This window comes from Coregonus lavaretus (genome assembly GCF_964263955.1).
Source record: "Coregonus lavaretus genome assembly, contig: HAP1_SCAFFOLD_255, whole genome shotgun sequence".
Classification (NCBI taxonomy): Eukaryota; Metazoa; Chordata; class Actinopteri; order Salmoniformes; family Salmonidae; genus Coregonus; species Coregonus lavaretus.
In genome coordinates this window covers 94,846-112,651 of record NW_028157546.1, presented here as the reverse complement: position 1 = coordinate 112,651, position 17,806 = coordinate 94,846, and the positions used below count along the sequence as shown (strand labels likewise).

The 17,806-nt window shown below is 41.5% G+C and overlaps 1 protein-coding gene across 1 annotated transcript; it reads right to left on the bottom strand.

The window, feature by feature from the left end:
• Positions 1 to 7,225: 7,225 nt before the first annotated feature.
• LOC311125294 (alpha-2A adrenergic receptor-like) lies at positions 7,226 to 9,609 on the bottom strand. The gene is made up of 2 exons (XM_084199345.1): positions 9,439 to 9,609; positions 7,226 to 9,295 (listed from the first exon to the last, which is right to left on the bottom strand). Exon 2 carries the CDS (start codon positions 9,094 to 9,096, stop codon positions 7,783 to 7,785), a length of 1,314 nt encoding a protein of 437 aa, XP_084055471.1. The 5' UTR covers positions 9,097 to 9,295; positions 9,439 to 9,609; the 3' UTR covers positions 7,226 to 7,782.
• Positions 9,610 to 17,806: the final 8,197 nt, after the last annotated feature.

Sequence of the window (17,806 nt, the reverse complement as noted above, 5' to 3'; positions counted from 1 at the left end):
ATTATTATATCAGTATTACACACCATAACATAATATACTCTAGACTGTGTGTGTGTGTGTGTGTGTGTGTGTGTGTGTGTGTGTGTGTGTGTGTGTGTGTGTGTGTGTGTGTGTGTGTGTGTGTGTGTGTGTGTGTGTGTGTGTGTGTGTGTGTGTGTGGTGTGTGTGTGTGTCTTTGCTGTCTTCTGTTAAAGCCTCATTAATGCGACTGTGAGCGACCGAAAACATAAATTGTGTGTCTTGTATCAGAGTGAACAGTAAACCTTGTGGTTTCCATCGATGGTACAGAGGGAGAGAGAGAGAATGAGAGATAGAGAGAGAGAGGAGAGAAAAAAGAGAGAGAAAATGAGAGAGAGCCTGACACGGTTGAGTGTGTGTGTGTATGTGTGTGTCTGTTTAGAGTTTGTGTCTGTGTGTATGCATGCGTGCATGTGCGCCTTTGTGTGTTTCAGAATGGCAGGAAGGTTCAATAATCAAATCCCCAAATGTCCTCTATTTGTCTGTGAGAGGATGAGAGATAATTGCGTTCGGTCATAATGAGCTCTGGAAAATAGATTGTCTACCCAAATTGTTTTCGGGGAAATTTGTTTTTAGGGAATTTGTCATCCTGGTATACAATACACCCAGCCTAATACAGTACTATCCATATAAATAGACAGATCTATTCATTTAACATATTTCTATAGTACTATCATATACAGGTAACTGCCAAAATAAAGGAAACACCAACATGAAGTGTATTAAGGGCGTTGGGCCACCACGACCCGCCAGAACAGCTTCAATGCACCTTGGCATTGATTCTACAAGTGTCTGGAACTCTATTGGAGGGATGCAACACCATTCTTCCATGAGAAATTCCATCGTTTGGTATTTTGTTGATGGTGGTGGAAAACGCTGTCTCAGGCAACATTCCAGAATCTTCCATAAGTGTTAAATTGGGTTGAGATCTGGTGACTGAGACACACACACACACTTTAAACCTCCTACGCTCCATTGAGACCCCTCTTTCAAAGTCACTGAGATTTCTTCTTCTAACCATGGTAGCCAAAATAATGGGCATTTTTATAAATGACCCTAAGCATGATGGGATGTTAGTTGATCAATTAACTCAGAAAACCACACCTGTGTGGAAGCACCTGCTTTCAATATACTTTGTATCCCTCATTTACTCACGTGTTTCCTTTATTTTGGCATTTACCTGTATTTATCAAAGAGATTATTAAGATTATTATTAAGGTTATCCATAAACTGGTGTTGGCATACAGTTGAAGTTGGAAGTTTACATCCACCTTAGCCAAATACATTTAAACTTTATTCCTGACATTTAATCCTAGTAAAAATTCCCTGTCTTAGGTCAGTTAGGATCACCACTTTATTTTAAGAATGTGAAATGTCAGAATAATAGTAGAGATAATTATTTATTTCAGCTTTTATTTCTTTCATCACATTCCCAGTGGGTCAGAAGTTTACATACACTCAATTAGTATTTGGTAGCATTGCCTTTAAATTGTGTCAAACGTTTCAGGTAGCCTTCCACAAGCTTCCCACAATAAGTTGGGTGAATGTTGGCCCATTCCTCCTGACAGAGCTGGTGTAAATGAGTCAGGATTGTAGGCCTCCTTGCTCGCACACGCTTTTTCAGTTCTGCCCACAAATTTTCTATAGGATTGAGGTCAGGGCTTTGTGATGGCCACTCCAACATCTTGACTTTGTTGTCCTTAAGCCATTTTGCCACAACTTTGGAAGTATGCTTGGGGTCATTGTCCATTTGGAAGACCCATTTGCGACCAAGCTTTAACTTCCTGACTGATGTCTTGAGATGTTGCTTCAATATATCCACATAATTTTCCTTCCTCATCATGCCATCTATTTTGTGAAGTGCACCAGTCCCTCCTGCAGCAAAGCAGCCCCACAGCATGATGCTGCCACCCCTGTGCTTCACGGTTGGGATGGTGTTCTTCGGCTTGCAAGCAACCCCCTTTTTCCTCCAAACATAACGATGGTCATTATGGCCAAACAGTTCTATTTTTATTTCATCAGACCAGAGGACATTTCTCAAAAAAGTACGATCTTTGTCCCCATGTGCAGTTGCAAACCGAAGTCTGGCTTTTTTATGGCGGTTTTGGAGCAGTGGCTTTTTCCTTGCTGAGCGACCTTTCAGGTTATGTCGATATATACTCGTTTTACTGTGGAAATAGATACTTTTGTACCTGTTTCCTCCAGCATCTTCACAAGGTCCTTTGCTGTTGTTCTGGGATTGATTTGCACTTTTCGCACCAAAGTACGTTAATCTCTAGGAGACAGAACACGTCTCCTTCCTGAGCGGTATGACGGCTGCGTGGTCCCATGGTGTTTATACTTGCGTACTATTGTTTGTACATATGAACGTGGTACCTTCAGGCGTTTGGAAATTGCTCCCAAGGATGAACCAGACTTGTGGAGGTCTACAATTATTTGGCTGATTTCTTTTGATTTTCCGATGATGTCAGGCAAGGTAGGCCTTGAAATACTTCCACAGGTACACCTCCAATTGACTCAAATGATGTAAATTAGCCTATCAGAAGCTTCTAAAGCCATGACATAATTTTCTGGAATTTTCCAAGCTGTTTAAAGGCACAGTCAACTTAGTGTATGTAAACGTCTGACCCACTGGAATTGTGATACAGTGACTTATAAATGAAATAATCTGTCTGTAAACAATTGTTGGAAAAATTACTTGTGTCATGCACAAAGTAGATGTCCTAGCCGACTTGCCAAAACTATAGTTTGTTAACAAGAAATTTGTGGAGTGGTTGAAAAACGGCTTTTAATGAGTCTAACCTAAGTGTATGTAAACTTCCGACTTCAACTGCATGTCCATCATGTGTTGGACATACAGTCTGTGTACTAGTTATCAAATAGATTATTCTAGTTATAGTTAATAATAGTTTTATGTGTTCACCCAGCCTAGTATACAGTAGCTTCCGTCATTGTAAATAATAATTTGTTATTAACTGACTTGCCTAGTTAAATAAAGGCTAAATATATATATATATATTTTTTATTATCATGTAGTTGTCATGGAGATTATTATTAAGGTTAATCATGAACTATTGCTGGTATGTCCAACCTCTAGGCTACAATCTCACTGTACTAACAGCACTAATAGCAAATATGTCACGGTTTCGGCCGAGGCTGCCTCTCTCCCTTGTTCGGGCAGGCTTCGGCGTTCGTTGTCTCCGGAATACTAGCTGCCACCGTTGTATGTTTCATGTTCGTTTGGTTTTGTCTGTTTGTTGTCACACCTGTTCTCGCTTAGCCTAATTAGTGTTCTATAAGTTTCTCGTTGTGTTTGTCTAGTGTTGTGTGTTATTGATTTTGGTCAGTCGTGTGTAGGGCTTAATTCTTGTATTTCGCTCGGTTGAGCTTCCCTCCACTGCGTTGGAGTATTACGCACCTGTTTTGTGCGCTTTTGTTTTGTGCGCCTACGTGCGTATTTCGCCTTCGGGCAAGAGTTGTCCTATTTCCGTGTTTGGCGATTACTAAAGTCTGTTGGACTATCCGTCGGTGTCCTGCGTTTGATTCCACCACTGCACCCACCTACAGCACGCGTTGACAAAATAGATTTTTGCAGTTATTAAGCTAACATATTTAATAATAGGTATTAAGTTGATGTCATTTTAACCAGTTAGGCCCACTAGGAGTGTCACGCCCTGGCTCTGGGGACACTTGTATGTTGAGCCAGGGTGTGCATTTCATTTGTTTATCTGGTATGTGTATTTCTATGTTGGCCTGAGTGGCTCCCAGTCAGAGGCAACGAGTGTCAGCTGTCGTTGGTTGTCTCTGATTGGGAGCCATATTTAAACTGTCTGTTTCCCATTTGTGTTTGTGGGATCTTGTTTCAAGTCTGTTTATGTTAGACCGTGAACTGTCACGTATCGTTTATTGTTTTGATCGTGTCTCTAATTAAAGAGTATGTTTGCCTGCAACGCTGCGCCTTGGTCCTCCTCTCTGGTAGACGATCGTGACAGAAGAAACCACCAAGATTTGACCAAGCAGCGTGTCCAGGAGCCATCGCCAGGGAGATCTCTAGCAGATCTCCTTCGCCTCCTCGACTGGGTCAAGCCGGGTGAGGAAGAGAAGGGCTTGACATTGTGGCAGAAGGGCGAAAGGCTGGCGAGGGACATGGAGACCTGGTCCACGGGTAGGAGAGACGCCCAGAAAAATTTTAGGGGGGGGCTAACGCCGTGGACGACGGGCCAGCAGGAGACCGCGGCAGAGCGGCCCAGCGGGTTGGCAGAGGAGGCCGCCAGGTTACGGGGGCCACTGGTCGAAGAGGGGGTGGAAGGTGTAGAGGCACGGCGAGAGGTACTGGGGTGTGTTACCAGTCCGGTCCGGCCCATTCCAGATCCCGGCGTAGGACCAGTGGTGTGTGTCCCCAGTACGGTCCGGCCTGTTCCTGCTCCCCGCACCAGGTCAGTGGGGCGCTTCGTCAGCCCGGCTCGGCCCGTTCCTGCTCCCCGCACCAAGTCAGTGGTGCGCTTCGTCAGCCCGGCTCGGCCCGTTCCTGCTCCCCGCACCAAGTCAGTGGTGCGCTTCGTCAGCCCGGCTCGGCCCGCTCCTGCTCCCCGCACCAAGTCAGTGGTGCGCTTCGTCAGCCCGGCTCGGCCCGCTCCTGCTCCCCACACCAAGCCAGTGGTGTGCGTCGTCAGCCCGGCTCGGCCCGTTCCTGCTCCCTGCACCAAGTCAGTGGTGCGCTTCGTCAGCCCGGCTCGGCCCGTTCCTGCTCCCCGCACCAAGTCAGTGGTGCGTTTCGTCAGCCCGGCGCGGCCCGCTCCTGCTCCCCGCACCAAGTCAGTGGTGTGCGTCGTCAGTCCGGCACGGCCCGTGCCTGTTCCACCGGTGGCTGGTCCGGCACCGGTCAGATGCTTCACGCCGGAGCTAGAGCAATCTGCTCCACCAGTGTGCAGTCCAGCTCCGGCCAGCGGGGCCAGACCGGACCAGGGGTACTTTGGGGGGTTGGAGAGGGAGCGGGGATCAGGCCCGGAGCCGGATCCGCCGCCTAAGCGGAGTGCCCACCCGGTCCCTCCCCTGTGGTGTTTGGTGGGCGCGGTCGGAGTCCGCGCCTTTAGGGGGGTGGTACTGTCACGCCCTGGCTCTGGGGACACTTGTATGTTGAGCCAGGGTGTGCATTTCATTTGTTTATCTGGTATGTGTATTTCTATGTTGGCCTGAGTGGCTCCCAGTCAGAGGCAACGAGTGTCAGCTGTCGTTGGTTGTCTCTGATTGGGAGCCATATTTAAACTGTCTGTTTCCCATTTGTGTTTGTGGGATCTTGTTTCAAGTCTGTTTATGTTAGACCGTGAACTGTCACGTATCGTTTATTGTTTTGATCGTGTCTCTAATTAAAGAGTATGTTTGCCTGCAACGCTGCGCCTTGGTCCTCTGTTCCCGACGATCGTGACAAGGAGTGAATAACAGGTATTAAGTAAGATTAATCATCAACTATATTTTTGGCATTCTACCAATACATAGACTACAATCTCAGTGTGGAAAACATAGGTAGCCAAATACAATACAATACTGTATCTCTTTCTCTCTCTGTTTTTAGTTTTTTTTAACCAAGAAGAGCAATGCGTCACCACACCTTTCACAATGCCCTTAATCATATTGCCCTATTCTGCCACGATGATATTGTTGGGTATGGTTGGGTAGGCCACTTGAAAAAGCGGATGTTTTTTCCTGAAAGTGCACTGGGGGTCAGAATAATACATGGGTGTGTTGGATTCATCACCATTTCCCTCCTCCCCTATATGGTTTTATGATATCAACAGTGAGGCAGTCAGGTCAAATGTGATTCCAGCTCGACAGCACCTCATCCTAACTTCAATTGATATGTCCGAGATGGCAGGAAAGTGGGTGACATGTATTCCTGTCTTTTGATTGGTTGGGCCTTGGTGACAAATGAGCACTCAGGTCTGTTGATCTATTTCCATGAGGGATGTGTGTGTGTGTGTGTGCATGCGTGTGTGTGCGAGCACGTGCGTGCGTGTGTGCATGTATGTGTGTGTGTGTGAAGGGAGGGCTGTAGACTACCAGCTGACCTGTTAGTTGAGCTGATTCATATGAGGTTCTTGTTATGTGGCCCAAGTGAACGCACACAGAGCTTGGTGGTTTGTTTTGAATAAAACATCTACAAATAAAGTCTATGGTCTTTTTCACGGCCTGAAAATGAGGGCAGGTAGACAATATCTTCACACAGACGATGTTGGCATTTAAAAACCATGCTGTGCTCCTCTATGAGCTAGGTCTAACCTAACATTTATAACTAGGTCTAACCTAACATTTATAACTAGGTCTAACCTAACATTTATAACTAGATCTAACCTAACATTTATAACTAGGTCTAACCTAACATTTATAACCAAGGCTAGACTAACATTTATAGCTAGGATTAGATTAACATTCATAGCTAGGGTTAGACTAACATGTATAACTAGGTCTAGACTAACATTCATAGCTAGGGCTAGATTAATGAATAGCTAGGGCTAAACTAACATTTATAACTAGGGCTAGACTAACATTCATAGCTAGGGTAAGACTTACTATCATTTGATGTCTTCTTTAGATGTGAGCTCAGTAGTGAGAGAGAGAGAGAGAGAGAGAGAGAGAGTGTGTGTGTGTGTGTGTTTGTGAGTGTGTGTGTGTGTTCTACCCATGACCAGTCTATCAGGTTCTGGTTTGATGAGCCAGCTAGCTCCACGTCCTGGGTTTAATGATGCGTGAGGCGGCAGTACGTGGAACTCTAAATGAACAGTTACTCTGCAACACGGATGAGACCTGCTCTCATAACTGCCTAACTACCGGTGGATGTGTGTGTGCCAGGCTGAACAGACTGGGAATTAACATTCTGCCTTTGATTACAGCTGCTAGGCTATGTTCAAAATGGAACTATATTCCTTATACAGTGCACTACTTCTGAAACGACACCCCATATTCCCTGGCCTCACAGTGAAGCACAGTGTCTGAAGCACGTTCATGAACAATGATCAATCTCACTTCTTTCTCCCTTTCCTATTGTCTGTGTTCTCTCCCTAGACATGAATTTGAGACATTATTATTATTTTCATCAGAAGTAACACTGCTGTGTGTGTGTGTGTGTGTGTATGTGTGACCACGCATAATATTGTGATGCTGTCATCTCACAGAGTTGACCTTCCTAAAAGAGTTCAGAAACCAGAACAATGGCCATTGAGAGATGTTTATTCTTACCATAACTATGGTAACCCATATTCCCAGTTGTAACTTGATACCATATAAAATGGTAGTGTGTTTCAATAACGATGAAATAGAATACACGAGGTGGCTCAGAAAGACACAATTATTTCAACATCATATCAACATAACATCAGAAAATACTACATATATTATCATATTCCTGACCACGTTTATCCAATGTTGTGATTCAAACATTCACAAAACTGTAGAAAAACATTGGTTGAATGTTGGATGAACGGGGCTGGAATGGTTGAGCTTTTTTAAAAGTCTGTATTCACAGGATAGTTTGTTTCCAAGCTGTGGTGTGGCGTAGTGTGGCCGACCTTTTGAAAAACCACATTTCAATGCTTTTACTGCACGTACTGTAGTAGGTTTTAGTCTTTCCCCCAAAAGCCTTTGCAACATAATACATTTAGATGTTTTGCCACAGGTAGGTACATTATTTGTTTAAAGCCACGGATCCGACCATGCACAATAACTATTTATTTAAAAAAACATGTAAACAACTAAATGTCCCAAGTCCAATCATACCAATCTTCGGTTATCCCTGCATAGGATCTTTTTAAAAGACCTTCGGAAGTCATTGTTGAAGATTGTATAGATAATAGGGTTGGCTGAACTGTTACAGTAGCCGAACCAGAAGAAGAATTTAAACAGTGTGTCAGGTATGTAACACGAGTCACAGAGCGCCTTCAGAGTGTAGGTAAAGAAGAAGGGGAACCAGCAAATGACAAAAACTCCAATGACCACAGCCAAGACGAAGGTGAACCGTTTCTCTCTGTTCTGTCTCCCCTTCCATCGACTCCCCTTAGAGCTCTGTCTCACCACCAGTTTGGGCAACGCTGGGTGGTCCACTCCTGGTTTGATCTGGCTCAGTTTGGTTTTAGCCGTGTGTTTCTTCTTCTTGATAGAACAGGGATTGTTGACCTGGTGGTCAGAGGATGAGGAGTCCTCCATGTCCACGCCGTTTATCTCTCCTTCTTTCTCCTCCTCTCCTCTGTGTTCATCCCCCTCTCTTTGCTCTCCGTTGAGCTTTTCGTGACAAGCGTGTTGGTCACATCCGACCCCCCCAGCCCCGTTCTCCTTCTTGCCCGTCACCGGCGATGCTGCGGCCACCCTTTTGGGTTTCCGGTCGACCAGTGGCGCCCGCGTCCGTTTCTTAGCGATCTGATAGATCCGGATGTAAACGAGGATCATGATGACGCAGGGCACGAAGAACGAGCCGATACTGGACGAGATCATGTACCATTTGTCTTCGTTGATCTTACACACTGGCCCCTCCTCTTTATCGCTCTCCTTCTCCATGGTGATGAGGGGCGGGAACGAGATAACCGCGGCGATGACCCACACGATGACGATGATGCACTTGATCCTGCGCGGCGTCCGTTTCAGGTTGTACTCGATGGCCTGGGTGATTGACCAGTACCTGTCCAGACTAATGGCGCACAGGTGGGCGATGGACGCCGTACAGAAGAGAACGTCCAGTGCGAGGTAGATCTCACACCAGACTTTACCAAAGTACCAGTAGCCCATGAGTTCGTTGGCCAGGGAGAAGGGCATGACCAGGGTTGCAACCAAAATGTCAGCCGACGCCAACGAAACCAGGAAGAGGTTCTGAGGGGCCTTCAGGGCCCGGCTAGTAAACACAGCGATGACCACTAAGACGTTGCCGAAGACTGTCAATAGGATGAGTATCCCGACCAGGATCGTTAGGGGCAACGAGATCTGGAGGCTATAGGGCGGACCCCCAAGGATGGTCTCATTGGTCATGTTGCTCATGATGGTCGGGCTTGTAAGAGTCTCATTGTTCATGTTCGTCATGTTATCCCACCCCGCCATTGGTTCTCCTTAGATCCTCAGGGATCCAATCATGTGAGGTCAGCAAATGTCGTCCGGGAAACCGTGTAGTTTGCAGCTGGAAGACTGGAAAGGGAGGGTGTGGGACTCTTCACTGTTATTTGTGTATTTATTTTTCGCTCCATTGCATGTTGGTCGACCAAGTACAGTTTAGGTTGAATATGGCTGACTGTCACTTCATCTGAAAAATAGGAGGCGCAGAAGTAAGAATTTTTAAAAGAACAAACTGGAGATGTTTTAACTGTCAATTTACACACATACAACATAACTCTCTAGTTATACTTTCCAAGAATATAGCAGGAACACATTAAAAATAACTCTTACCTCAAGCATCGTACTGTGTCACTTGGGTCCTTTTGAGTGCCCGACAATAGAATGGACAGCGAGTAACAACTTGTTTATGCAGGTCAGTTACTCGGGAATCAGCTGGCTTCTCGCGCATCGCTTCTGTGTTCCATGGATGAGCGCGAGCTAAGATTTCACAGTCAGTTTTCCTCTCCACAGAATTATCCTCACTAGCAGAGAGCTAATAGAGCCGTAATCACGTTATCCTGTGGTTGCTGCTGCTGCTGCTGCCGTCGGCTCTGTGAGTGGAGACTCTCGCCCTACTATGCTACTGCTGGCCACTCCAAGCACCGCTGCGCCACGCCCTCTATTTACAACCCCAACCTACCAGTACTGCGTTGCTATAGCAGCACCCGGAGCCCACACCACGTGGAAATTAAACAGGCTTTTTTTTTTATTAGTTGGCGCGCGCTAACTCCATTCACGAGCCCACCCCTTTTAAGCACCATTTATTTTCACACAAACCATTCTAAAACTGTTACAATAAAAAACTGAAGGGGCTGGGGGTCATAGTCAATGGTAAATAATAATAAGCCATTTAGCAGACGCTTTTATCCAAAGCGACTTACAGTCATGCGTGCATACATTTTTGTGTATGGGTGGTCCCGGGGATCGAACCCACTACCTTTGCGTTACAAGCGCCGTGCTCTACCAGCTGAGCTACAGAGGACCACATAAGAGAATTATAGGCTAGGCCTACTAAGCAGTAAACTATTGACCAGTCAACATTGGCTGTAGCCTAAGCTTAATAGTTAGCCTATGGGGTAAAATAACCAATGTCAAGCCATGTGATGCCTAATAGGCTCATTGATGGATCACTATTTATTAAGCATTTGCAAAGGCTCGTGCATAGAACATCACATGATTTAAATGGTCTAATACTTTCCTAAGTATGCACATAACATGTAAAAACATATGATTTGGACACCACTTAAAGTAGCCTATATCCTAATAATGGGAGTTTTATGTATCTCCATTGTTTAATGCTGCAATATGTAACTTTTTGGGCGACCTGTGAGTTATAGATCTGTCATTCTCATGGAAAGCAAGTCTAAGAAGTGATAGATAGATCTGTTCTTTGTATGCAATTTCTATGCTTCCTGTACTTAAGTTTAGTTTTTGTGTCTTTTATTTTCGGTTTTGTACACCAGCGTCAAACCGCTAAAAATACAATATTTATGGTTATTGAAAATATATTTCATAGCGGTTTAGATGGTACAATTGCTTGTTTTGTCACATAAACTGATATTAGGCTAACTATTAGCATTTTAGCAACCAGGAAATGGCAGAGCGGTTTCTGCATATTGCACTTTTAAAATATATTATTGAGACAGACTACATTGGATCAACTTGAAGAGTGATAACACAAAAGAGGTAGGCTATGCTCAATTTAGCCACTCTCCCATTTTGGAACATGTGCTTTCAATAACATAGCCTTCTACCATTAGAAAGCTTTTCTACCATATCATGTGTGGTTGGCAGAGGAATGGAGGAAAGTGTTGTTAGTGTGATATCATATGACACCGGACTTCTGTGTTTTGAGTAAACATCACTGCTAGGATCATGCATCTGCGCGCGGATGGAGCGCGAGGATACAGTGACACCTGTCGTCTTCTGAAAAAGCTTCCGCGCCCACCGACCGTCTCTCTCTGGTTCGCTTTGGAAGAAATAGCCTATGAGGCGCGCCATCACCACTGATGTTGTGACATTCAGGAGTGTAAAACCTACCGTTAAGTATCGAATAATACCCCATAGTACACTATGCTTTTACTGAATTTAGGCGTTTTAACTTTAACCTTTTCTAATATGACCATAGGTGCTTCCAACTTCTGTTCTCCCATATAAAACATTTTTTAAATGCAAAAGTGTCACATATTTGACATTATTTAAATAGGTTAAGACAGGACCATCCTAGGTAAATCTTTAGGCAAGGTATTTAGTTAATGCAATAAATTGGAACGTACTCTGATGCAACATCATCATTAAGTGCTGAATGCAGTAAATTCCAAATTCAGACTGCCAGTCCAGATGACACATGAAGTATTGTGATACTTTACCAATGTCCAAACTCCTGTCTCTCCATTTTCTAGTGGTGGCTTCAACGGGAAACGACAAGACAGAAGAAGAAAAAAACGTACCTCACCTGTAATATGTCTAATGTAATGTATTCTGAAACCCCAGTCAAAATCCTCAATCTGACTATAATTCAAATAAATTTAGAAGTTGAAGGGTGAAAGTAATTGATGTTGACTGGAGTCGAGATGTGAGGGACCATGTTTTAAATTATCCAGTAGGGGGCGCTCTTGTATTGGGACAGGCAGAGCCGTACATTGGTCTCTCTGGGTACAGGTGCAATAGAATGGAAGTGTGTCGAGTTTGAGAAGTACAATTTCCAGTTGTATTACACAGACCATTTCCATCTACTTATTCATAATGAATCAACCGTGATATTGAATCAAATTCAGACGTAGCCATCCATATAAATATAATGAGTAATTATTTATATATATCGTTAAATTGCACTTTATTTAGACAGGTTGGAAACAGAGTGGGAGGCATGCAAGCATCAGTACAGAAGAATGAGTGGATGCGAGATTGAACCGTGGGGAGTTGTACATGTGCCATGAGTGTTACCATTCGACAACAGCGCTACACAGAGTTAGTCATTCAGATATTCTATGTGCCTGTTATTGCTCTTCGATTGCTGTTTAGACCTTTCATTGGTCAGTTCGAGGTAACCTTACTGTATGTGTACGTCCCAAATGGCACGCTATTCCCTATATAGTGCACTACTTTAGACCATAACCCTAGGGACCCTGGTCAAAAGTAGTGCAGTGCACTGTATAGGGAATAGCGTGCCATTTGGGACAGACTCTGTCATGTGCCATAAGTGAAGTAAATAGGAAGACATTGAACTAATGGTTTCCCGCACACAAATTAAACCTAATTGAGTTAGCTTTTAGTCCAGGACTAGGCTTAATCTTTGTCCGGGAAACTGCGCCACAGTCCCTGAAATAGTGGTCAGTTATATTCTCTCATTTGAAAGAAGAACACATCCATACAACATCATTTATAAATTCAAGACAGGGCAACCATTTTCTTTATATTGAAGAAGTAACATGAACTGCACATTACAATTAATTGGATTAAAAGTACATTTATAATTTTTTTTCAGAGCTCAAATTCCACAATTTGACAAAATAGTGGGAAAACCTCCAAAATATAAAATCAAAACCAAAGCATTGTGCAGGCATGACAGGAGTAATATACAAACATCAGAAAATTCTAAAATGGTAGTTTGTACACTCGAATGACATCAAATGACACAAAAATGACAAGTTTTTCTAGGTACAAAAGATAAATTTGAGAGAGAACAGCCCAGGTCTGAACTTATTAAAAAAGGCACAACACTACATTTCAACTGTTTTTGGGTGGGGGGTTAACTGACTAACAGGATTAGAGTCAATTACATGTTCAATTCAGTCAAGAAGTACAATAAAATAAAATAAAATCAGATTTCCCTCAATGCTCCTCTATGAGAATTTTAGCAAACATCAGGAATTTACCGAATTGAAATGGATCCCTGCTGACTAACACACAAGATACTGTTCAAAGGTCTCCAGCTGATACTGCTGTGTATAATAGGCAGAGAGGGAGAGATCTTGAATGTACTTAGCAAAAGGGCCAGACAATATAGCTAGGGCTGGATAATGTAGCTAGTCAGGTGCTTCTAGAATCTACGTAGCCCAAAAACATTCTGGGCCCAGACAGTATCGCAACAATCCAAAGCCTATATGAGTTTAGTTTTTCATTTAGCTTCAGGCAACAAGTCTGGGCACCGTATCAAGTGTTCCAGAGTAGGTGGACTGCTGATCTAGGGTCAGTTTTGCCCTTTAGATCATACTGAATAAGATTACATGGACAGGTGGGACCCTGGGCCAGTGTTCAAAACTCATTTCACAGTAGGAGTGCTGATCTAAGATCAGGTCCCCACCTGTCCATAAAATCTGATTCATTATGATCTAAAAGGCGAAACTGATCCTACATCAGCACTCTTACTTTGAGACGCAGATATTTTTTCACAAATTGGTATTTTGACCAATCAGATTAGCTCTGAAAAAGAGCTGATGTGAAAAGATCTCATGTGATTGGTCAAAAGACCAATTAATATCAGAATTGGGCTGCCTGTGTAAACAGCCTAATTGCCATTCTCTTCTGTATGATTGGGATTTTTAAATTGTGCCCTCGCTGTGCTTGTGCAAATCATTGCTAAAAGGTCAAAGGTAAAACTGTACAGGACTCTTGGCTTAAATGCTGCTTCATGAGTTTTTAAAAGCAATACAAATTCAGTTACAGAGAAGAAAAAAGCAACAAAGACAAAAATAGGAATTACTTGAGGACATAGGCAGCTCTGTTCTGCTCTCTAAATGTGACTGGCAACAACCAACCATGTTCATTTTGCAGTACTTTTTGGTGAAAGCACAAGAAAAAAAAAGTTACAAGATACTATATTTTTTCCACTTTTTTTTTCTTCAATTTGTAAATGTTTATAGGTTTATTAGTTCAAAATATGTACATGCAGAACGTCACCAAACATTGCAGTTTTCTCCCCATTTTGCAAAACTTAGGGGTCTGAATAATTCTTTACAATGGGTCGGCTTTGATTAATAATTGTGTAATTTACAACCAAGCAAACAAATCATTTTTCTCGTTTCATTTGCCAAGTAATACTTAGTAAAGGCATGTGTCTCAGTACTGAAAAGTATGATGTTAAGGTAAAATAAATTTGTCATGTCATCATGTCTCATGTCAAAATGTCAGAGAAACCATTTTTCCAATCCCTACCACCACAACTTTAAGAACAATTATCTTATATACTCCTCAACTTGTACAATGGTGGCCACCGTAGTCAGCAATGCAGACTCACGTCTAGGTAGTCACGTCTGCATATACTGTACTCATATATTGGTTTAGACAGAAAAGAGAACCTTCAGTTCTGGAACATAGGTGCGCTAGATTATGGTTGGCGCGAAAGCCTACAGGACGGTGGCGCTCCAGGAACAGGGTTGGAGAGCACTGGTATAGGGATTGTTTGGGGTAGCTAGCCTGGAACCCGAACTGAATTGTGTTGTTTCACTATTGATCACTAACAAAGTGTTCCAGAATAATGAAACTGAACACAGAATTCAGTTTGGAGAGTGCTTATGTGAACTGTCAATTAATCATCACGTCAGGTTAAAATATACATGTACAGAGCTAGAAAGGAAGAGAGAACAGAAAGTGAAAGTTACCTACTACAGTCACAGACCATAGACACAAAGAAGGGTAAATAACAAAAAGGTTTTTAACAGTTAAGGCTGCTTGATAAAGAATATGTAGCTAAAGCATCGCTGGCTACACAATGTTTCAGATACTGTGAAATGTACAAAAAAAATCTACAGGAAACATCTTTGCAGATACCAAATAGTAGCAACATTATCTGGTGTTACTTATACAACGAATCGCTGCCCCCAACGTAGTTCCGACCCAGACAAAAAACCATGTCAAATTATTTTTCAACATGCTTGGTTTCCTATACAACATAGCCAGGCAAGAAAAAGGATTGAGACACACAAGACATTTTTCTACAATAATTAAAAAAAGACGATAAAAGGAACAAAATGCCCATGATTATTACACACTTTCTATGAACTGAAATCAGACAATTGAAAAATCATTAGAATGCATCAGAACAATACCTCTTCATCGTCATCAACCTCAGATATAAGAGTCCAAAATATGACCACCCCCGAACCTAGACTAAGTTATAATTTTTTTCTTCAAAAAGCATGTTTTTACTTACATTCCTTGTTTTTGATAAATGCTTTTCTGAACGATAATGATTATGTCTCAGGTTCTCTACACATACATCAGTAATTCACCCCTCAATCGCAAATGGCACATAGATTAAAATGTATGAACAAAAACAAAGACTCAACATTATACAGGATAACAGCCTTTCTCTCGCTGCATACCCTAATGCACATCTCACTTTTAACTACTCACTGAAGGCATTTTCACATAATGATTCCATTTTGTTTATAGCTAAAACGTAAATACACAACCATTCCCCCCAAAAAGTACATTTGTTTTTTTATTTTTCATTTCTTCCGAAGCTTTAAAAAATATATAAAACCAGGAATGCAATGCCTCTGTTGGTATTCTTTGAGCGTGAACGAGAAGAAAGCCCTTTTTAAATTTTTTGGTCTTTCCAAAAAAAGTTGTGTTGTAACTGCGTCGTTATAGGCTCAAATATGCACCTTAGTTTTTCCTTGTTGTACGTCGGTCCAAACAATTTGATCTGTTTGAAAACCACAAGATCTCATGTGACTCCAAACTCAGAGGTCAATGAATTTTCCCAGCCAAGCTACTGTACAAGTCTTCTGTATCGAGTCTGTATCGCTGTTGTTGTTTTTGTTTAGGATAGATCTCACTCCCCCCTCATCAATTGTTTACAGCATATTTTTCAAGCAGCAACAGGTTCTGCTGGTAGGATTAGAAGCAGCAATACATTTTGTCCGGGTGTGTGCTCTGCCCAGGCCTAGTTTTTTTCTTACCAGTCCACAACCCACATCAAAACCTTAATCGTAAACTGCTGCCAAAAAACTAGACCCACACTTGATTAAAAATAAATACTAAAAGATGATTGAGTACAAAGCTTGGACGCAACACGTTTGTTTCCAAAACCAAAAAAGCTTTTGGTTTGATTTACCTTAGTTGGGATTTTAATGTACAGTCACGTGATATAATACTAACCCAATACAGTGTCATAAAAAAAAAAAAGTAGTAACAGAAAATGATTTACATTTTACAATGTGGATCTCAATGAATTGCAATAATTTGACAAAACATTTAGCTTGTAGTACATATGAGCAAGATATGGGGTACTTTAATACATCTTTAAACATATCAACAGGCCCTTATTGGACATACACAGTTCAAGCTAATATTTTCCATCAAGATTGAAAGAACAAAAGCCAAAACGTCTGAATTTGACGCTCCACATACTTACTAGTTTAGATTTCTTTTGAGCTTGTTATCCCATCCTTAATATTCATTTGACACTATTATAAAATGTACATGATAAACTGTTCAAAGAGATAAAATACTTATTCACTGTGAAACAAAAATGCCCCAGTTCAACATAACCATGGAGATAAGGATATTGTCATTGTTAAAAGAGGATGATGCCAATGTCATTTAGAAAGTGCATAAGAACAGCATCATTGCTGGGACAGTGTGGGACAAAAAAAAGAAAGAAGCTGAGCAATACTTCAACTTTCAGATCTCGTGAAGAAGCGTACTAAAAAGCAGTCAAAGAAACTGGATGTAAAATGACAATTATGGGGTTTGATTCATGTTTTTGGCATACCTTAATGACCGTAACCATGGCAACGTTAGTCATTAGTTATATTGACACCTTTCCTTCAACGTTCCTGATATGTTGTTGTTGGTCGATCGTTTCCACGTTGTATGACAGTAACGGAGCCCCAACACTGAAGATATAGCAAAAACGTTAACATTACAATGACTCAATTGCACTCAAGGCAACAATCAGTATTTATAGAATATAAAAAAATCACTACAGATCACTTATGTCTTTTTACAGTTTTCAATACTTTTTCAAAAAATAAAAAATAATAAGTTGAATATCTTAAACATGAGGGCAACATTACTGCCCATTTTGGAAAGGTTTGAGTCAAACTTGCTAAGTCCTTTTTTTAAGCATTAAAGATTTCGCATTTATTTTATATATTACTAGCTTACTGTTTAAAGATTACTGCTTATTTTTTATTTTAAAACCTCCGAAAGCCATTGATTCGAATTTATACTGTATCTTTATCGCTTTCTTTTATAGAATCATTGTCATCCAACAATGATAGAACTAATATAAAATAAATGTAAAAACATATATTTTTAAACAAATCATAATTCTAGGAAGAAAATTAGTTAAAATAAATTATACCTTTGTATAATATTCATGGTCAATTGTGTTTAGAGCGTCGGAAAACCAGTGGACCATCCTGGACATATAGGCACAATTTTTTTACATATTAATGTGAAATTAAAAACATCAACATTAGACCTTTGTTCTTTAACCTCAAACCTCACGATAACACAAATCTTTAGTCGAGTGGTAAAAAAAAAAAAGTATATATATATATATATATATATATATATATATATATATATATATATATATATATATATATATATATATATATCAAAAAGAAAAAGACATGACAAAATGAACATTGATAATGGCAGCAGCAGTAAAAATTAAAGTTTCAAATATTATTTTGTTTTT

Bases quoted from the DNA above. Each gene is read 5' to 3' on its own strand.
- LOC311125294 (XM_084199345.1), bottom strand. From the start codon at position 9,096: ATGGCGGGGTGGGATAACATGACGAACATGAACAATGAGACTCTTACA.